The following is a 23,400-nucleotide window of genomic DNA, read 5'->3' as shown; positions in this document are numbered from 1 at the left end:
AGGTCAGACACATGTTAAAGGATCTATAGGTTGGGACACATGTTAAAGGATCTATAGGCCAGGACAGATGTTAAAGGATCTATAGGCCAGGACACATGTTAAAGTATCTATAGGTCAGGACATATGTTAAAGGATCTATAGGTCAGCACAGATGTTAAAGGATCTATAGGCCAGGACACATGTTAAAGGATCTATAGGCCAGGACACATGTTAAAGGATCTATAGGTTGGGACACATGTTAAAGGATCTATAGGTCAGACACATGTTAAAGGATCTATAGGTTGGGACACATGTTAAAGGATCTATAGGCCAGGACACATGTTAAAGGATCTATAGGTCAGACACATGTTAAAGGATCTATAGGTCAGCACACATGTTAAAGGATCTATAGGCCAGAACACATGCTAAAGGATCTATAAGTCAGACACATGTTAAAGGATCTATAGGTCAGGACACATGTTAAAGGATCTATATGTCTGGACACATGTTAAAGGATCTATAGGTCGGGACACATGTTAAAGGATCTATAGGTCAGGAAACATGTTAAAGGATCTATAGGCAAGGACACATGTTAAAGGATCTATAGGTCTGGACACATGTTAAAGGATCTATAGGTCAGGACACATGTTAAAGGATCTATAGGTTGGGACACATGTTTAAGGATCTCTAGGTTGGGACACATGTTAAAGGATCTATAGGCCAGGATATGTGTTAAAGGGTCTATAGGCCAGGATATGTGTTAAAGGGTCTATAGGCCAGGAAACATGTTAAAGGATCTATAGGTCAGCACAAATGTTAAAGGATCTATAGGTCAGGACACATGTTAAAGGATCTATAGGTTCGGGACACATGTTAAAGGATCTATAGGCCAGGATATGTGTTAAAGGGTCTATAGGCCAGGATATGTGTTAAAGGGTCTATAGGCCAGGAAACATGTTAAAGGATCTATAGGTCAGCACAAATGTTAAAGGATCTATAGGTCAGGACACATGTTAAAGGATCTATAGGTTCGGGACACATGTTAAAGGATCTATAGGCCAGGACACATGTTAAAGGATCTATAGGTTCGAGACACATGTTAAAGGATCTATAGGTCAGGACACATGTTAAAGGATCTATAGGCCAGGACACATGTTAAAGGATCTATAGGTCAGGACAAATGTTAAAGGATCTATAGGTCAGACACATGTTAAAGGATCTATAGGTCAGCTCACATGTTAAAGGATCTATAGGTCAGCACACATGTTAAAGGATCTATAGGTCAGACACATGTTAAAGGATCTATAGGTCAGGACACATGTTAAAGGATCTATAGGTCTGGACACATGTTAAAGGATCTATAGGTCGGGACACATGTTAAAGGATCTATAGGTCAGGACACATGTTAAAGGATCTATAGGCCAGGACACATGTTAAAGGATCTATAGGCCAGGACACATGTTAAAGGATCTATAGGCCAGAACACATGCTAAAGGATCTATAAGTCAGACACATGTTAAAGGATCTATAGGTCAGGACACATGTTAAAGGATCTATAGGTCAGCACACATGTTAAAGGATCTATGGGTCGGGACACATGTTAAAGGATCTAGATGTCAGCACACATGTTAAAAGATCTATTGGTCTGGACATATGTTAAAGGATCTATAGGCCGGGACACATGTTAAAGGATCTATAGGCCGGGACACATGTTAAAGTATCTATTGGTCAGGACACATGTTAAAGGATCTATAGGTCGGGAGACATGTTAAAGGATCTATAGGTCAGCACACATGTTAAAGGATCTATGGGTCGGGACACATGTTAAAGGATCTATAGGTCAGGACACATGTTAAAGGATCTATAGGTCAGCACACATGTTAAAGGATCTATGGGTCGGGACACATGTTAAAGGATCTATAGGTCAGCACACATGTTAAAGGATCTATTGGTCTGGACATATGTTAAAGGATCTATATGCCGGGACACATGTTAAAGGATCTATAGGCCGGGACACATGTTAAAGGATCTATAGGTCAGGACACATGTTAAAGGATCTATAGGTCGGGACACATGTTAAAGGATCTATAGGTCAGGACACATGTTAAAGGATCTATAGGTCAGCACACATGTTAAAGGATCTATGGGTCGGGACACATGTTAAAGGATCTATAGGTCAGCACACATGTTAAAGGATCTATTGGTCTGGACATACGTTAAAGGATCTATAGGCCGGGACACATGTTAAAGGATCTATAGGTCAGGACACATGTTAAAGGATCTATTGGTCTGGACATATGTTAAAGGATCTATAGGCCGGGACACATGTTAAAGGATCTATAGGCCGGGACACATGTTAAAGGATCTATTGGTCAGGACACATGTTAAAGGATCTATAGGTCAGCACACATGTTAAAGGATCTATAGGTCAGGACACATGTTCAAGGATCAATAGGTCAGCACACATGTTAAAGGATCTATAGGTCAGCACACATGTTAAAGGATCTATAGGTCAGGACACATGTTAAAGGATCTATAGGTCAGCACACATGTTAAAGGATCTATAGGCCGGGACACATGTTAAAGAATCTATAGGCCGGGACACATGTTAAAGGATCTATAGGTCAGGACACATGTTAAAGGATCTATAGGTCAGGACACATGTTAAAGGATCTATAGGTCAGGACACATGTTAAAGGATCTATAGGTCAGGACACATGTTAAAGGATCTATAGGTCAGGACACATGTTAAAGGATCTATAGGCCGGGACACATGTTAAAGGATCTATAGGTTAGGACACATGTTAAAGGATCTATAGGTCAGCACACATGTTAAAGCATCTATAGGTCAGCACACATGTTAAAGATCTATAGGTCAGGACACATGTTAAAGGATCTATAGGTCAGACACATGTTAAAGGATCTATAGGTCAGGACACATGTTAAAGGATCTATAGGTCTGGACACATGTTAAAGGATCTATAGGTTAGGACACATGTTAAAGGATCTATAGGTCAGCACACATGTTAAAGCATCTATAGGTCAGCACACATGTTAAAGATCTATAGGTCAGGACACATGTTAAAGGATCTATAGGTCAGACACATGTTAAAGGATCTATAGGTCAGGACACATGTTAAAGGATCTATAGGTCTGGACACATGTTAAAGGATCTATAGGTCGGGACACATGTTAAAGGATCTATAGGTCAGGACACATGTTAAAGGATCTATAGGCCAGGACACATGTTAAAGGATCTATAGGTCGGGACACATGTTAAAGGATCTATAGGTTGATACACATGTTAAAGGATCTATAGGTTGGGACACATGTTAAAGGATCTATAGGCCAGGATATGTGTTAAAGGATCTATAGGCCAGGACACATGTTAAAGGATCTATAGGTCAGGACACATGTTAAAGCATCTCTAGGTCAGGACACATGTTAAAGGATCTACAGGTCAGGACACATGTTAGAGCATCTATAGGTCAGCACACATGTTAAAGGATCTATAGGTCAGGACACATGTTAAAGGATCTATAGGCCGGGACACATTTTAGAGGATCCATAGGTTAGGACACATGTTAAAGGATCTATAGGTCAGCACACATTTTAAAGGATCTATAGGTCAGGACACATGGTAGAGGGTCTATAGGCAGGGACACATGTTAAAGGATCTATAGGTCAGGACACATGTTAAAGGATCTATAGGCCAGGACACATGTTAAAGGATCTATCGGTCAGCACACATGTTAAAGGATCTATAGGTCAGGACACATGTTAAAGGATCTATAGGTCAGCACACATTTTAAAGGATCTATAGGTGAGCACACATGTTAAAGGATCTATAGGTCAGCACACATTTTAAAGGATCTATAGGTCAGCACACATTTTAAAGGATCTATAGGTCAGCACACATGTTAAAGGATCTATAGGTCAGCACACATGTTAAAGGATCTATGGGTCGGGACACATGTTAAAGGATCTATAGGTCAGGACACATGGTAAAGGATCTATAAGTCAAAACACATGTTAAAGGATCTATAGGCTGGGACACATGTTAAAGGATCTATTGGTCTGGACATATGTTAAAGGATCTATAGGCAGGGACACATGTTATAGGATCTATAGGCCGGGACACATGTTAAAGGATCTATTGGTCAGGACACATGTTAAAGGATCTATAGGTCGGGAGACATGTTAAAGGATCTATAGGTCAGCACACATGTTAAAGGATCTATGGGTCGGGACACATGTTAAAGGATCTATAGGTCAGGACACATGGGAAAGGATCTATAGGTCAGCACACATGTTAAAGAATCTATAGGCCGAGACACATGTTAAAGGATCTATAGGTCAGGACACATGTTAAAGGATCTATAGGTCAGCACACATGTTAAAGGATCTATAGGTCAGCACACATGTTAAAGGATCTATAGGTCAGCACACATGTTAAAGGATCTATAGGCCAGGACACATGTTAAAGGATCTATAGGTCAGGACACATGTTAAAGGATCTATAGGTCAGGACACATGTTAAAGGATCTATAGGTCAGGACACATGTTAAAGGATCTATAGGCCAGGACACATGTTAAAGGATCTATAGATCAGGACACATGTTAAAGGATCTATAGGTCAGCACACATGTTAAAGGATCTATAGGCCAGGACACATGTTAAAGGATCTATAGGCCAGGACACATGTTAAAGGATCTATAGGTCAGGACACATGTTAAAGGATCTATAGGTTGGGACACATGTCAAAGGATCTAGAGGTCAGCACACATGTTAAAGCATCTATAGGTCAGGACACATGTTAAAGGATCTATAGGTCAGGACACATGTTAAAGGATCTATAGGTCAGGACACATGTTAAAGGATCTATAGGCCGGGACACATGTTAAAGGATCTATAGGTTAGGACACATGTTAAAGGATCTATAGGTCAGCACACATGTTAAAGCATCTACAGGTCAGCACACATGTTAAAGATCTATAGGTCAGGACACATGTTAAAGGATCTAGAGGTCAGCACACATGTTAAAGGATCTATAGGTCAGGACACATGTTAAAGCATCTATAGGTCAGGACACATGTTAAAGGATCTGTAGGTCAGGACACATGTTATAGCATCTATAGGTCAGCACACACGTTAAAGGATCTATAGGTCAGCACCCATTTGAAAGGATCTATAGGTCAGGACACATGGTAAAGGATCTATAGGCAGGGACACATGTTAAAGGATCTATAGGTCAGGACACATGTTAAAGGATCTGTAAGTCAGGACACATGTTATAGCATCTATAGGTCAGCACACATGTTAAAGGATCTATAGGTCAGCACCCATTTGAAAGGATCTATAGGTCAGGACACATGGTAAAGGATCTATAGGCAGGGACACATGTTAAAGGATCTATAGGCCAGGACACATGTTAAAGGATCTATAGGTCAGCACACATGTTAAAGGATCTATAGGTCAGGACACATGTTAAAGGATCTATAGGTCAGGACACATGTTAAAGGATCTATAGGTCAGCACACATGTTAAAGGATCTATAGGACGGGACACATATTAAAGGATCTATAGGTCAGGACACATGTTAAAGGATCTATAGGTCAGCACACATGTTAAAGGATCTATAGGACGGGACACATATTAAAGGATCTATAGGTCAGGACACATGTTAAAGGATCTATAGGACGGGACACATATTAAAGGATCTATAGGTCAGGACACATGTTAAAGGATCTATAGGTCAGGACACATGTTAAAGGATCTATAGGTCAGCACAGATGTTAAAGGATCATAGGTCAGGACACATGTTAAAGGATCCATAGGTCAGGACACATGTTAAAGGATCTATAGGTCAGGACATGGGTTAAAGTATTCATAGGTCAGGACATGGATTAAAGTATCCATAGGTCAGGACATGGGTTAAAGTACCTATAGGTTAGGACATGAATTAAAGTATATTTAGGTCAGAACATGGCTTAAAGTACCTATAGGTTAGGACATGGGTTAAAGTATCTATAGGTTAGGAGTAGGACACATGTTAAAGTATATATAGGTCAGGACAGGGGTTAAAGTATCTATAGGATATGTCAGACTCTGTAATTTTCTCTGGTCCCCTCCCTGATCTGATCAGTGATGACATGTTTAGCCGCATGTCGTCATTTAACCGCTGGTTAAATCTAGAACAAAATTTAATAAATCAGCAAAGATTCCTAAAGGAGTAAATCCTGATAATCTAATTAAAATTAAAATACCCAATTGGGTAATGTGGCTTATTTAACATGAGATCTCTTTCTTCAAAAAGCCTGCTAGTTAATGACTTGATTTGTGATAATCACATAGATTTATGTTGCCTTACATAAACTTGGCTGCAGCAAGAGGATTATGTGAGCATAAATGAGGCAACGAGTTATTTACATTTTAATATACCCAGAAATTCTTTGCGAGGAGGAGTGGCAGCAGTCTTTCAGTCTGACTTACTGCTTACTCCAAAGGCAGTTAATACCTTACTCCAAAGTGCAGCCTTTAATGCTATCTTGGAAGTTATTGGCTTTGTTCAAAATGTGAATAGTCCCACACATTCTCATCTTCATACTTTGGATCTTGTGCTGACATACGGCATAGAATGTGAAGAAATAACAGGATTTCCTCACAACCCTGTCCTCTCTGACCACTTTCTAATAACCTTCAGGATTACTTTAACAGAGTTCTCCTCCCCCAAAAGAAGGTTCAATTTTAGTAGATCATTATCAGATAGTGCAGTTATACATTTTAAAGAATCTGTTTCACTTTCTCTCTCCTCTGTGTCACTGAGCAGTGCTGCAGAGTGCAAAAGCATAGTTTATTCCCCTTCACAGGTTGATGATTTTGTTGATGGGGTTGCTAGTTCTCTGCATCCTGCCTTAGACAACGCAGCTCCTTTGACAATGAAAAACGTTAAAAATAGAAAGCTGGCTCCTTAGATTAATCCAGAGCTGCGCACTCTGAAGCAAAATGTTAGAAAATTCAAGAGAAAATTGCGCTCCACAGGCCTATGGGAATCCTACCTGTTCTGAAAAAGTAGTTTAATGCTGTATAAGAGGACCCTTTGTAAAGCAAGAGCAGCATATTTCTCCTCATTAATAGAGGAGAATAAAAATATTCCTAGATATCTTTTTAATACAGTTGCCAAAGTCACCCAGAGCCATAGCTTAGTTGAACCGTCCATTCCACCTGCTCTTAGAATTAATGATTTTATGGGATTCTTTATAAATAATATTGATTTTATTAAAAATAGGATCATTAGCAATCCTCCTGTATTTGCCCTGTTAGATCTCAGTGCTGCATTTGACCCAGTTAATCATGATATTCTTTTAGAAAGACTTGAATGTTTTGTAGGAATGAAAGGAACAGCTCTAGACTTAAATATTATCTATCCGATCGATTTCCGTTTGTTCACATTAATGACAAATCCTCCACATGCTCAAAGGTTATCTACGTACGCTTAATTTCCTGGTTGTGTTTTTCAGTTATGTCGCCTCCTTTTAGTCTCAGAAATCAGAATTTCTGAACTTTGAACAGATTTAAGCATAAATGCCTGAAAAAGTCGGAACAAAAAGTCAGGACGGGTGAGGCAGCAAGACCGACCTCTACATCCAAAATAGATGTTTTAATAGCTCTTCATCATTTTGTGATCCTTTATATCAGTGAACAGATCAGTCACAGACCTGAGCCATGGTGAGACCATTTACTGTTTCCCATCTGAACAACTAGACGTAGTAAAATAAACCAGTTTATTAACAATACAAGTGTTTCTGTTTTATTCCTTTCGGTTCCAACAGATAAGTGCAAAACTTACCTGTATGGCAAAAACAAATAAAACTGCTTTGCTAAATGAAATTAATCAATGAAATTTTAAAAGACATAATTAAATCAAATAAGCAATAAAATATCAAGCTTATAAGTTTGTTTTGCAGAATTTATACGAAGCAAAAACCTTTCCAGGGTGAATGGTGGCCTGGTGGTTAGAGTAGTTGGCTGGGACTCTGAGAAGGTTGCAAGTACCTGGTTCGATCCCCAGAGCCTCTATTCTAGCTCCCTGAGGAGGACCCTTAACCCCACACTGCTCCCCGGGCGCCGCACAATGGCAGCCCACTGCTCCCCAAGAGGATGGGTTAAATTCAGAGAGGGAATTTCTCCAATGTGAGATCAATAAAGTTCAATTATTATGATTACTATCATTTAGATATAAGAAAAAATTTCTCAAATTAAGTGTAGTTTGCCTTAACTTGAGCAGATAAATAAGATGATTTGCCAATGGAATTAGTGTTTTTACACTTATAATAAGATAATTAGATAATATGCACTTGAAATAAGAAAATGCAATTGTATTTTTTTCTTATTTTTAATATAAATTGTTTTGTTCCATTAGCAAAGTGTCTCACTTACCTCCTCCATTCAAGCATAAATGACTTCTTTAAAGGTACAGAGGAGGATCTTTTATTTCCCGGTGGATCATCTCAATCTTTGGTCCTCCTAACTGTCAATCATTCTGTTGATATATTTACGTATATTTTTCTGTGCACTTTCAGGCGTATATCTGTGATGAGCTACGGTTTCAGACAGTCATTGAAGCTCGCCTTTCTCACCGCGGTTCTTTAAAAATGGCCGAGGGTTGGAAGAGAAAAAGTGTCTACGGAGCTGTCTTCGCAAAGCATTATGGGAATTGCTGTCACAGCGGCCTGCTGTCGCCATAGACTGTCGCTACCTGACAGCAGCGACTAATAACAAAGATGGCGCGCTGTTTCGGAGGAGTTACGTGACCAACGAAGCAAAAAGCAGTGATCATCTGTCTGAACGGTCAGTTAACTGAGTTCACTATAAAGTTCACTATATAGTCTCCGCACTATATAGTGATGGAGAGATTTAGTGGTTAGGGCGGACGGTCGGACACAGTGAGCTTGGATTAGCTATGAGAACAGCAACTTTTAAACAGAGCGTGCACAAGGAGAAATGCGCTTGTGGGTGCTCGTGCACGTTCTCGCACGTGTTTAATAGGCTTTCCCTCTCGGGAGCGGGTACAGGGTTGTGCACATGATTTTCTTTTGAAGTGGGGATGGAGGGTCTTTTAAAAATTCATGAAAATCCTCCACTGTACCTTTAAATGATTTTTTTGCAGTCTTTCCTTGTCTGTGTGTCAATCTGGCTCCATGTATAAGTAATTATTCAATCATTAAAGAGATTTTGAGGTAAAGAATGCATAGCTAAGTAAATAGTTTGTTCTGTCATATATATATTTTTTCAGAAAACCCCAAATCTGAAATGATTGTTGGGGGCAGATGCAGCGAGGGTAAGTGGATGTGAAGCAGTCAGCCTGTGTCTCTGGAGAATCTTCTAAGGGGGGAAAACGAGCAGCACATCAGAGGGAAGCCGCCGTCTCCAGGCACCTCTTATAGCAGCAGCTCCTTCTACTGCGATAAAAGGTGCTTTGGAAGACCATGGATGGACAGAACCGATACTTTCATAGACAACCAAGCTGGTTTACAGCACAGATATATAAAAACAGGTGCTATTCAGAGCACAGGCGACCTAAACCTAACATTGGATGATGCACAGATAACCTAGATACATTTTTTCCAACGACACTGTCTATTGGAAGAGAATACAGCGTAGAAAGTGTTTTATTGTATCGCTTCTATCCTAATAGTCGCCATAGTGGTTTCCACAAACAGGAAACTGGAACGCTCTCACCACGAACATGAGGCCAGTTCCAAGGTAAACTGAAGGCAGGCTAACGGTGGTGGAAAGAAATAATAACTTTATGGTGGTTGCACTGGAGTCTCATACAGCACCGGGTCTCTGGCTTCAGGCATCAGAGGGTTCAGTTAAATCTCAACAGTTTGTCATCACTGTCTGTCTTTGGTAGCTTACCTTTCTTTTCTTTTCCCTCCTCCTCTACGTCTCCTGCACCAAGCAGGGTGAAGATGATGCCTGTCTGTGAGTTGACGCCTACGGCTGTTACCAGCATCCTGCCTGAGCCCTCCATCACATGGGTACCTTAACAGCCAAACACATCCTGTTAGCTTAGCTTCATAGGCTGAGATGTTTGAGAAGTTCTATGCAGGTTGGTTTAATTGGAAACGTGGAGCATCTGCAGAGAGGACAGTGAGGACTGACTGTCCCTGCATCCATGACCTATGCAAAAATAAATAATTAGCACCTCCATCCTGGTCTGTAGAGATGTTAGACCAACACATATAAAAGGAAGGAAATTATCCACGGTTTCAGCTTGATGGAACTACCTTTAATAAAAACATCCACCGTTATTTTGCATTTTAATAACTCTTTGCAAATCTAGAGACTGAAATTATTCCTTAATCTTTTTAACAAAACAGCTCAAGCCCAGTCTGATTGGACGGTGAGCATCAGTGAGTTTCCAAGTTTGGATTCAGGCCTGGGCTTTGACTAGGCCATTCTGACGCAGGAATATGTCATTCCAATCCAGCTCTTGCTCTATGTTTGGGATCATATTCCTGCTGGAGTTTCATACTTTAGTTATTATTTTATAACCCCTCCATAGTTACCAGGAGCTCCTCAGCTGCTTCTCTGATTAACGCTATGCTCACCAGTTATGGTAGCCTGCCGTGTCTTGATAGGTTTGCAGTTGTGATGTTTTTTACTGAGTTTTTAATTTAGTTTTTAGTTTTCAGTTCTCACTTATTCTGTTTTGTTTATCTTTGGTTTATTTTCCATTATATTCCAGCAGTCTTGAGTTACTCTCTGCTGCCCCCTTGTGTTTGTTTCCTTTCCCCTTGGCTTCCTTCTAGTTAGTTCCACTCACACCTGCTCCATATTCAGCTCATTGGTCCATCGTTCTGTTCCCCTTGTATACTCCACCTCTGCAGTCACTCAGGGCTGGTTCCTTGTTGTTGTTTTGCTGTTTCCTCATCTCTGGCTCTCCATGTTATTTTTCTCCTGATGTTTTCTGTTTTTTTTTTTTTTTTGGTTCCTTGTATTTTTGTATCAGTTAACTTATTAAATCTGCAAGACTCACCTCTGCCTCCTGATCTCTGCATTTGGGTCGTCCAAAACCATCCCACCCCACCATGACCCATTAGGTTATGTCTGGCACCACTGGGTGTTATTCAGTAAAGGGACTTCATACAGACGTTCACTACAGTTTTCAGAAAGTTCTTTCTAAGAAAGTTAGAATTGCTACACATGTTCTATTCACCTCTGGAACCTCTTTAAATAAACCATAAACCATAATCTAAACCTCTTGAAATAATTTGTCAAGATAAGGTTGATAAATAAAAACAAAAAACAAAAATAGTTTCACCATGATGTTCAAAATGTTATAAACTAACTAGAGGCAGACTCTGGGTTGGATTGAGGTACATTAATGGCCATTTTTTTGTGGTACTGTTACGTTTCTTCTGCCTATACGCTTTCTATTGTTTTACGTCCTAGTCACGTGACTTTCAAGATTCCAGCTGGGAGAAGAAAAAAATATATATAGATGGCCGACATTCGCTCATTTTTTTGTGGAAAGATTAATAACTTGAGTTTGTTTTTACATTAAAATGAGTTTTGATTACATTTCTAGTGAGAAATGTATAGTTTGTTGCCAGAATATTTACTCAGGGAATGTACATATTCACTTGCTTGTTCGTTTCTTGCAAAGATTTTTCAAGATAATGTGAAACTGAAAAGTTTTGGTATAAACATGGCTGAGATTTCTCTAACTTTTAGTGGGAAAATTAATAATTTCAATCGGTTTCTGCATTTAAATGGGTTTTGATTACCTTTATAGCGAGAAATGTAGGGTTTATTTACATAATATTTACTTCGTGAACATACATAATCACCCGCTTGCTAGTTTTTGCTACGGGTTTTCGGATCTCGTCCGGATTGTGTGAAATTGCAACGTTTTGACTGCTACCCACGCCTAGCATTTAGCTGCCGCCCCGATTCAACATTGAATTCTTTGTGATTTAACTCCATCTGACGGATCAAACCCTCGCCACTGCGTGCGTTGCGTCTGAGGTTGATTTTCAGATCAATGCATTACGTCAAGAAACGAACAAGCAAGTGAATATGTACATTCCCTGAGTAAATATTCTGGCAACAAACTATACATTTCTCACTAGAAATGTAATCAAAACTCATTTTAATGCAAAAACAAACTCAATTTATTAATCTTTCCACAAAAAAATGAGCGAATGTCGGACATATATATATTTTTTTTTCTTCTCCAAGCTGGAATCTTGAAAGTCACGTGACTAGGACGTAAAACAACAGAAAGCGTATAGGCAGAAGAAATGTAACAGTACCACAAAAAAATGGCCATTAATGTAACTCCACTACATTTTGCAGTGTGGACCAACGTAGTGGGGGTACATTTTCCCATGAGACTGGGTTGGATTTATAGTCCTTTGCAACTGACTGCTGCTGTTGGTGAGACCTGGTTCTGGTTCTGCTGGAGGTTTCTTCCTGTTCAAAGGGAGTTTTTCCTCTCTACTGTCGCTACAAGCATGCTTAGGGTGAGGGATTGCTGAAGAGTCAATGAGTCGATCCAATCAGCTGGTTCAATCTGACAGGATGATCTGGTTGAATTGGATCTATAAAGTGACCTGAGATGACATGATGTGAATTGGAGCAATAGAAATAAACTGAATAGAGCTGAATTGAATCAGATGAATGTTGGCTGATATCAACATTTTCTAAATGTGACGAGCTTTTCTCATTCAGTGACTAAAATCCCAGTAACTAAGGACACAGTGTGCATTCCACTGAGGAGAAAGGGTTGTCCGATGGAACCGGCAGGTATGTCGGGGAGATATTGATCCTCTTGGATCAGATCAGGGAATAAATGGGATATATTATATGGAGATTTCCCTCTCAGACTTGCACCGCTTTTGCTGAATTTATTAGTGTGTCACAGATTAAATCTCCTTCCAGGGATCTGCTGCTGATTTAAGGCGTGACAACTGATTTATCTTCAAAATTGGGGGAACAATCTTCTTCCTTCCAGTTACCTGAAACCTCAACAGGTCTGACATGAAGAGCAAAGTCTCCAGCACACTGAGGGAAAACTGAAGGGAGGGTTTTCTGATGTTATGGTTCTGTGAGAGCACAGCAGGGATGTTAAAGCTACCTGAATCTGATCTGCAGATCTCATTAACTCCTGACCAGCATGCTCTCCAATAACCCATACCAACACCTTCCAAGTGGACAATCTATAGGATTGTATCTGATAAAACGTTTATTTGCAACTCTGCTTTTTAAAACAAGCAAATCCTAATTAAAACTCTAACAGATTTTAAGACGTAAAACGTGGAATAAATAAATGATAACAGAGTAAAAGTGATCTCCAAATGAAATGGAACTGACCTGAGAGCAGCATGGGGTCCTTGTCCACAGATTTGCGGACATGGTCAGACTCTCCTGTCAGGGAGCTTTCGTCGATCTTCAGGTCGTTGGCTTGGACCAAGATACCGTCAGCAGGAAGAAGGTCACCTGAAGCAAAAATCACTGTTACTTCCTGTTAGGTAGTGACGCCTTTACATCCTGAAGGAATCAGCAGCAAATCTAAAGACTAAATAATAAAAGAGGAAACAGGTTAATAAAGTATTTCTATTAAATGTAGAGTAGCATAACGGTAAATATAAATTCAAATATAAACTCATTCTTCACGGATATAAGGTAACTAAATATTATTTTATAGTGATACAAACGCCAGAATAAAAGGCGATTAAACATGAATATTGTTTTTATTTCTATAATCTAAATCTTTAATCTGTAATTCAAGTTTTAAAGTTGAACGTTTAATGAAACAGGAAGAGCTGGTTATTGTGAAGCAAATGGTGACGAGTTTTTAGAACGATCAGAATTAAAATTAAAAGCTTTTCCAGATTAAAATGAAAACAAAACTCTTTGGTGCGAAAACACTTACTGAGTGCAACGACTAGAGGTTTTCAATGTCTTTAAAATAAGTTTTAACCTTTTTTGCCAACATGTTTAGGCCGCTATGCTGTTTATTCTGAGACTTTCAGCTGATAACAGGAAACTAAACTTATGTTTTAGTCATGCTACAGATGCTAACATACTGAACAAACATGTTAACAGTAGGGGTGTGGAAAATAATCGTTTTGGCGACATATCGTGATATTCGGCTGCCCAATATAATATCGATCTTTCAATTCTTAGTATCGATTTAAAAAAAAAATGGTTACATAAAACATTGATGGGAAAATGGGCTACCTCTGCACCCCCACTCTGGCTGTGGAGCCCTTTAACTGTGCGTGCAGCACCAAATCTGTATTTGAGGCAGTCACAGTGGAAGAAAACCCCAAACAACATAGATAATAATACCTAATCAATATTTTCTGATGAAAATATACAGCACTTGCTGTTTTATCTCATCATTTGATTTTGATAGCTGGGGAAAATATGGCAATATATAGTGATACTGCAATATCGTGATAATATCATATCGTGACCCAAGTATCGCGAAATGTATCGAATCGCAACACTCATGCCAATACTCACCTCTAGTTAACAGCTACCATAAAAACATGCTAAACCCTGCTATTAAAAATATGTTAATGGTTACAATAAAATAGACCAATATCGATTTGGTACATATTTATAATGTGGACAGAAATCGTTTGTTATTTGCAGTGTTTACTAAAGTGCTTTGATTCGTGATCTGGATGTATTTCTGGTTGTACGTTGAGAAATGAGGCGACAGTGTTTCCTGTAGAGATCAGGTCACGATACTAAACCCAACCTACAAACATGTTAAAAGCCCATCTAGGGACAAGTGCTGCGAATTAGCTGTTGCTATTGCACCATGATGCAAACATGGGACTGCTGTTTCATTCAGTTTGTCTATGTAAATGTGTGTCTGTCCCTATCAAATAAACTTTAATAATGTTAATAACCAGAGACGGATCAATACATCGTTTTTTTTTCTTGGTTGGACATAACCGATACATTCATGTGATAAGACCATTTAGTTCATTTATTGCTGCTCCCTCCCTCTGCTACGCAGTGTGGATATATTTCCTGGATTTGTTAATAAATGTTTCTTTGTTTAAACTTTGACATGTGAAACTATTATCGAAGATCATTTTAAGTGGGTTTATCAGAATAAATGGAGCGGACCAATAAAACATGATAATGGTTGTAGCCTTATTGGTTGAGTGAAATCCTGCTTTATGCTAACAGACATCCTACTTTAGCAGAGTTATCCTGAATGAGGGAAGCTGAGCTGAATAGAAGGGGCGACGGTGACGTCGGATGAAGGAGTTCACCCTTAAATCAAAGGGTTGTCAGTTCAATCTCAAGCTCTGGTTTTGAGTGTCTTTGGGTCCTTGGGCACTTCACCCACATCGCCTGATGGTGGTGCCGCCAGCGTACGGCAGCCTGGCTCCTGTCAGTGAGCCCCAGAGCAGCTGTGGCTACAATGCAGCGCACCACCATCGATGAATGGGTTAATGGATTCACATGATTATATAAATACAGGCCGTTTAGCATAGGTGCAGACCAATGTCAACATGACATATTTCTGCCTTGAGTTGCTGGACGCCCGGCTCTATCAACCAATCAGCTGGTTTATACCAAACATTTGTTATTCTGTTCACTTAGGTCCACATTAAAAGTATTATTTTTAGTTTTTAGTTTAATCCAAATGCAATTTAATCATAGAGTGAAATTTTGCACCTGTAAAAATAGTTTGAGTGTTTTTGATATTATCTGGACTTTTCTCTGTTCTTCCACTTATTACACTATATTTCCAAAAGTCTTTGCTCACCCATCAAATGATAGGAACCGATTATTCCATGGCTTCGGTTGATCAAATGAAGCACCTTGGCAGGTAGACTGTTTTTATGAACATTTGTGAAAGAGTCTCTCACTCTCAGGAGCTCCATGAACTCCAGCATAAGTTTCTGATAGGATGCCACCTCTGTAACCAATGGTGAAATGTCTGCAGTCAATCACATTTCCAAACTTCCTATGGCCTTCAGATTAGCTCCATGACAGTGTGCAGAGAGCTTTGAGGAGTGAGTTTCCATGGTTGAGCAGCTGCATCCAAGCTGCATCGGATGCAGGGCTGCATGGTGCCGCTGGACTTTAGAGCAATGGAAACAAAATCTCTGGAGAAATTAGACAGGCTGGGTCTGAACCAGGACAACCATCAAAACCAGACTCACAGGCTGCGTCCAACCATCCGTCCTGATCTCTTTATAGTGGTTACACCATTTTAAATGAGCGTCTGAATGTCTAATGAATAAAAAAGGTGCATTTCCCAAAATGCACCTTGAAAAGTGATCATCTATGTGATCATCAGTGATCATCAGCAGTGATCATCTATGGTCACTAGACAAGCAGGTATATCCCAGAATGCTGTGTGAGGAGAGCTCTGCTTGCAAAGCATCATGGGATTTGGTTGTCAAAGAACAAGATGGTGCAGGCACAGTGCGGGGAGGCGGGGAGGCACGTGACCAACAGGAAGTCAAAAGTAGTGATCATCTGTCCGAACGAAGAGTTTACAAGTCCCCACTCTATGTAGCGATGGAGGGGTCAGAGGTCAGGGCCGACGTTTGGACACAGCCAGACCCTTGTCTAACTACACTGTGCAAAGTATGAAGTCTGGTGGAGGGGGGGTTATGCTGTGGGCTGGCTTTTCAGGAGCTGAGTTTGGTCCCATGGTTTCAGTGAAAGGAACTCTGAAGACTTCAGCAGACCTTTCAATCATATGCTCCCAACTTACTGGGAAGGAGCTGGATCCGTCCTTTGGACCAGAGTCCATAAAGACATGGACAGAAGAGTCTGGTGTGGACCTAAAACCCACTGAAGATCAATTAGGAGTAGAGACTGAGAGATAGGCTTCTGTCCAACATGTGACCTCACAAATTGCTTCTGAAAAAATGGTTAAAACATTTCCTAATCCTAATCCTAGAGGACAGCCTTCCAAGAAGAGTTGAAGCTACAAATGCTGACAGATATCATACTGAAGCCCTTTGGATTAGGAATGGGATGTTACTACAGCTAATCTGTGAGTGAAGATAGGTGAGCAAATTCTTCTGGTAATATAGGGCATTACAGCAGATAATATAAACCCATATATTATGCATTTCACTAACACAAAGATCCATTTTCATTTGTTGTGTGGAATGATGCAGATGGGGAGGTGTTCCCTACCGTATTTGACCTGAGCCATGTCTCCCACCACCATGTCGGCCACCGGAATCTGGATGACGTTTCCTTTGCGAACCACAGCAAACCTTTGTTCTTGCTCAATCCGACTCTGCAGACCTCGAAATTGTTTTTCTTTGGACCAGTCGTTAAACGCCGTCACCAGGACAACACATACAACAGAAAGCAAGATGGCCGCGCCCTCGATCCAGCCTGCGTCAGCCTCCCCTTCATCCTCTGCTCCAGAACTGACTTCCCCACACACTGAAGAGAAGACATGGAGATTAACCAGGTTACAGGTGTCAATCAAACCTCGTTACTTCATTTATCAGTTACAAAAATGGGGGGGTAATGCAAAATTCTGTTACACAGCAAAGTTAAACAGAATAATTTAACTTTTGAAGTGTTGGTTTTGCAATTTGAAGGAGATTGTAGTTTATATCATTTGCTTTTGCTGCACAAAAATAAAATTGTAAGCTAAAGAGGGTTTCAATAAAAAAAGTTTGGAAACCACCTGAATTCATTTTAAGAAACAGAATTTAAAGCCCATTTAATACATCTTTAATAATGAGTGTTTAGTTAATATGTACATTTTACAAGCCGACTTCTTAAAGAGGTGGATACGTGTTGTTTTTTTGATTTGATTGATTTTTTTGCACTGCCATTCATATTTCCAAATATATGCGACTTCTAAGTGATCTCCTGTGTGAACTGCAGTCATACAACACAAGTGTCCCGCATGCGCCGTAGAGGACGCAGTGACGTCACAGGCCAGCGAGCTCCATGTTTACGGAAGTAAACACGGACGGTAGTGCCGACACGCATCTAGTGATCTTTTCCAACCATAAAAATTAAATCTTTTCAAAATGTTTAAACATAAATACTGCTCTCCGGAACATAATCTGCCATTGTTGTTGTTTTTCTTGCAGCTTCTGCGTAGCAAGATGCAGAATAGTGACCTTTGTCGGTTATTAATGGCGTTCAGGTGAATCCGAACTGGACAATCAGACACAGGTCGCGTTTGAAAAGATCAGATTGGTATCGGATTCAGGACCACATAGCCAAGTGGCCTGGGTCGCATTGGAAAAAATCGGATCTGTGTTGTTCAGACTGCCATAAAAAGATCAGATCCAGGTCGCATACGGGCCAAAATATCGGATTTGGGTCACTTCAGGCTGCAGTGTGAATGTAGCCATAATTGTCATGATCTGCTCTGATAGCTGGCCTTAATTGCTAATTTCACTCACCTGCCTAGTTCTGCCCAGTTCTCTGATCTCATCCACCTGTTGGTTCTGCTTTATATTCAGTCCCGCCCAGCTATCAGGGCCAAATCATTGTTTGCTTTCTGTTTGTTCCCCGTTTGATTTCTGTTAGTGTCCTGTCTTTCAGTTTTAGTTATTTTGGAGGTCCCTGTTCCAGTAAGAGTTTATTCTCAACCCAGTGTCTTCAAGCTAGTTTTAATCACTAACCAGCGGTGGGAGTGTTTCAGCATTTCCAGGGTGATTGTGTTTTCCTGATTCCGTTCCCTCTCACCCACTGGCCCTGCTGGTCTGTTTGCCTGAACCTCTGTTGGACTCCTGCTGGATTCAGCATGTCTGTGCGTTTCTGTTTGAGCTGGATGCTCGACACACAGGACTCTGAACCTGCCTTCACGCTCTGATGGATTCCTGGAACTTGGATCTGTGAGTTCCTGAGTGGACCGTACTGTTAAACCAGAATCAGTGATGCGTTGGGCTCCACATCTGCAGTCACTGTGGACGCAGTTCCACAGCAGTGCGCTTCTGTTCTCTCTGTTTTTGTTTCAATAAACGTTTTGAACTTTCCTACTGCCTGTCTCACCTTGAATAATGGGTCCATCTGTCCCGTTTTTTTGACAATAATGTGATTTATTCAGTGCATGAACTCATTGCATTTCAGTTATCATCTGAACGTGGAATGTGAAGTTAGAGTTAAATTTGAAGTTGATTTACTTCAACCAAAAATATTTTATTTAAAGGAATAAATAAGAAGAATAAAAGACTTTTTAAAAATCTATTTATGCATATATTTATAAAACTGGCATGTTTTAAATTATTTATGGTTATCTGTGGCTGGATCTACTTAAGTTTGGCTAATATGGAGTAAAAATCTGCATGAATGTACAATAAATATCTCAGTATTTGTTAAATCCTGATTCACCACCCATCCATGATCTTGCATCAGGAAGCTGATCCGTTTCTGCAGGCACTTCCTGGGGTTACTGGTGAGAATGTGATGCTTTTCACCAATAAAATTTTTTCCTGTTACTTTCTCTCTCAAGGTCATGGCAACCGCACAGAGGACACAAAGAGTTTGGATTTTTTTCAACAGTTTCCTAAAGTAGGAGAACTGTTTAGAGTTTCAGAAACTGTTTTAAGCATAAACTTAACATTTTAAATGCATAGATTATCTTCATGCAGATTATTGACCGGTTAGCTGCAGCTTGCATGTGCAGCGTTAGCCAGTGTACACTCTGAGGTTTAAGACTGAACCACATCATCCCACATCTGCATCCTCTGTTTGCTCAGGCCACTTCCTTTCCACTAAAACGCCACAGCTCAACCTTTCTTTCTTTTCAGGCTTTTTAACATGATTACATTTTTCTTATTATTACCATAAAAAGATAAGGTATTAAGCAACTTAATAAATCTAATCTTGAGACAAATGCTTGAGTCTGTCTTTATTCCATTCAGTATGTTTGCTTTATCTGAATCAGTGTTTAACCAATGAGTGGGTTAGAAAGGCAGCACAATGATTATGTAGTCAGAGAGAAAATTTTACAATAATTTGCAGAGAAAATGTCTTTTTCCTGTTGCTTTTATTGTGAAAGCGTATCTCCACATCTATGGCCTGCTGTTCGGTTTAGTAGGTATAACTCACTGCTTTATTCTTATCTCACAAGATTCAGACTAAACTCTAAGAAAAGGAGAAACTTTTTTTCTGAGTCACAGATTTAGTCAGAGTTACAAAAGTTCTTGAAAGAATCCAAAACTGTGACAAATTTTGAAAATGGATGCTGCTTTTGATCGATAAAGAGAGTAAATGCGTGTCAATCATGAGAGAATACAAGATAAAAGTCTTAGAGATAAATAAAAAGTAGATAAAACTCTTGGCTGTCGTCAGATAGTTGTCTAGTTAGTGTAAAGTGTATTAATAATCTGGTTGTGACTGTTGGAAACATCCAGCCAGTCTGGGCCAGAAGTCAGCAGCATATAACAGCCTGTGTATGAAGGTTAGTCAGCAGCCAGGCTCAGACCTGGAGGTGGGAACTGGACCTAAAGCACTGGAGTAGGGTCTGCTCCAATCATCTCACTTTCACATTAGTCTAGCTTTAATCTTGTCAGGCTTCTGTGTTCTATGCTCTGCTTACTCTTTTCCACTGGTGGTTGTTGTTGACAGGTGGGCGTGGCCCCGCACCTGCGGCTCATTAAGGCTGCTCTGCTGAGCTTAAGATGAGCGTTCGGTCAGCTTAAGGACGCCAGAGTATTCAAACATTGTGGTACGCTTAGACCTCTGTCCTGTCGACAGATCTCTGAAACCTGATGTTTGGATTCTTGATTCTAACCTGTCTCCTGTCTCCCCTTAGTTCGTTGAGCTCTGGATTGCTCACCCGTCTGTCTCCGTGCTTTGAAGACTGGTCTCTGTTGCCCTCTGTACTACCAAGCCGGACAAGAGACCCCTTTCCTGGATTCACACTGGTTCCTTCAGCTGCTCCTCAAACCTGCATCCCCTGCGGTACTGCTCGGGCCCCCACCTAAAGGGCTGGTTATACTCCCGCAGCAGTTTGTCGCAATGAGCTTGACGCAGACATTTTTGATTTATGTTCGAGTTTGAAGTGTGATCTACGCCACGCCACAACGCAAGAGGTACAATCACGAACTATCTATAGATATGGCCGAGGAGGTGAGGAAGTGGGGGCAAGTTTGAGCGACAACGGAGGGACATGAGGGCAAAAAAGAGCGGGGATCCAAGTGGAAAAAGGGTCCCAGCGTTCTTGTGCACCTCGCTCTTCTAGATGGTCCATCTTCATGAGTTGTTCTCTGCAACTGCGGTCATACAATCAAAACAAGCCGGCAAGCGGATGTAGAATTGATCAATCATATGCCTCCTGTCTGCAGCACTGTCTGCGGTCACCTACAATTTGGGAGAGGTGCAGCAGTGTCTTCGGAGGGGGCCGGGACGTCTTTGCGTTCACTGCGACACCTACGCACACAACTGAGTTTCAAAGTATAAATCAGCCTTAAGTCCCACCTGTCGCTCAGCCACCTCCTCCCATAGGAAAGCTGTGAGTTACCATTCCTCCACTCACCCTCCCCGGATAGGTTATCTGTACCTGGCGGTAAGCAGAGCAGCAACAGCGCAGGTTTCTTTAGTTTTTTCTAGTCTTAATCAGTTTCCTCTTTCCTCCCACAGATCCTCGAACTGTGACGTTCCAAACCTCTTATTTGTGTGTAGTCTAATAAACATTTTAAACTGCTCCTTGTTTCCCCATCTGTGTCTGCATGTGGGTCAAACGCCTTAAAACCATGACAATTTTTAGATTTCTCTTTTCTCTAAATTTGAAATCTGACATATTTGCATCTAGAACAGCTGACGGTTGAATTTGAACACATTGATAACTGTAACTGAGCTGAATATATTTTTTTTCTTTTTATAAAAACATAAAAGCCATCAGAAATCTCCCTCACTGAGCTTCTCTTAATTCATCTGTGAACAAATACTGGGCTGCTGGCTGCTCATAATCTCTTTTATGCTGACTACTGTCCACTATTTAACACTTAACTATTTTCTCAGAAGCCTGTTCGGATGTTGTTCTTTACTGCAGCGGTTTTTTACTCCTGGGAATCATTAGGGCTTTATTTTCATTTTCACTTTCTCGCATCCCCATCAAACTATCCCCTCTGCCTGTTTCCTCACATTCGCTTTCCTTCCCAGGCGGCTGGTAGAAGGAGAGACCGAGGGAAATGATGGCAGCGGCCTCCAAGATGATGAGGGTGACGTCCTGCAGAGCCTCCCACACCAGCTCCAGGAACGTCTTTGGCTTCTTTGGGGGAATGAAGTTCCGGCCAAAAGCTTGATATCGACGTTCCAGGTCTGCTGGGTCACCGCTGACACCTGAAGGATAAAGATGGAGATACAATTAATGAAAAGATGAAATCCAGCATGATGGATGGATGGATGGATGGATGGATGGATGGATGGATGGATGGATGGATGGATGGATGGATGGATGGATGGATGGATGGATGGATGGATGGATGGATGGATGGATGGATGGATGGATGGATGGATGGATGGATGGATGGATGGATGGATGGATGGAACCTGAACTGTACTGGATGTGTTTTAAAGGTCAAATGTTTATTGAATGATAGTTGAAGTATTTGCTAAGATTATGATAGCAATATGGTCAAAAGCTGGTTTTCTAGAACTAGAGTGAACAGATTAGGCTCCATCATCAACATAATAATGTAACACGGTCTGGGCGTCTATTATAAATACTGAAGTAAACATGAAGCAACTTATTTCAATTCTACTGGAATCTCTATGGTGACGCATTTATAACCACTTAGTTAGAAGCTTAAAAAGAAATATGACTTAAAAATCAAGTTAAAAAGTATGGGGTTTGATGCCTGAAATATCTGATAATGTTGCTTTTGCTCCTTTAGACGAAAAATGGACAGATTTAAATAATAGGATTATAAACATTTTGTGGAGCCCACCTAGAGGTGACTCCTGAGCTCAGTATTTTCTGGGCCCTGCGTACATCCCTCTGGTTTTCTGTCAGACTGATCACACTGAGCCTGGTTCTGCTGGAGGTTTCTTCCTGTTCAAAGGGAGTTTTTCCTCTCCACTGTCACTACAAGCATGCTTAGTGTGAGGGATTGCTGAAGAGTCACTGAGTTGAGGCAATCAGCTGGTTTACCTTAGATAGAAAACTTTGAACCAATCTGACTGGATGATCTGGTTGAATCGTCTCTATAAAGTGACCTGAGATGTCATGATGTGAAATGGAGCTATATAAATAAACTGAATAGAATTGAATTAAATCAGATAAATATTGGCTGATATAAACATTTTCTATATGTGACAAGCTCTTCTCATTCAGTGACAAAATCCCATTTTTAGTCTCAATAAGGACACAGTGTATGTGTGGCACCCGAGAGGTGCAATCGTCTTAAATAAAACCATAAAACCAAACAGACTGCG

The 23,400-nt window shown here is 40.5% G+C and overlaps 1 protein-coding gene across 1 annotated transcript in view; it reads right to left on the bottom strand.

Moving 5' to 3' along the window:
* Positions 1–22,306, bottom strand: part of LOC119778763 (plasma membrane calcium-transporting ATPase 3-like) — a gene marked incomplete at both ends in the record, with an annotated part of 60,544 nt that extends 38,238 nt beyond the window's left edge. Inside the window, 4 exons of the mRNA XM_038278137.1 lie at positions 9,901–10,026; positions 13,363–13,488; positions 17,179–17,436; positions 22,108–22,306. Of these exons, the coding sequence (XP_038134065.1) occupies positions 9,901–10,026; positions 13,363–13,488; positions 17,179–17,436; positions 22,108–22,306 (709 nt within the window). The remainder of the gene's footprint in view (positions 1–9,900; positions 10,027–13,362; positions 13,489–17,178; positions 17,437–22,107) is intronic.
* Positions 22,307–23,400: the final 1,094 nt, after the last annotated feature.

This window comes from Cyprinodon tularosa, unplaced genomic scaffold (genome assembly GCF_016077235.1).
Source record: "Cyprinodon tularosa strain WSP-4 unplaced genomic scaffold, ASM1607723v1 ctg1386, whole genome shotgun sequence".
In the NCBI taxonomy this organism is placed as follows: Eukaryota; Metazoa; Chordata; class Actinopteri; order Cyprinodontiformes; family Cyprinodontidae; genus Cyprinodon; species Cyprinodon tularosa.
Note: the sequence above shows the minus strand (reverse complement) of the source record. Positions and strands in the feature narration are given on the sequence as shown.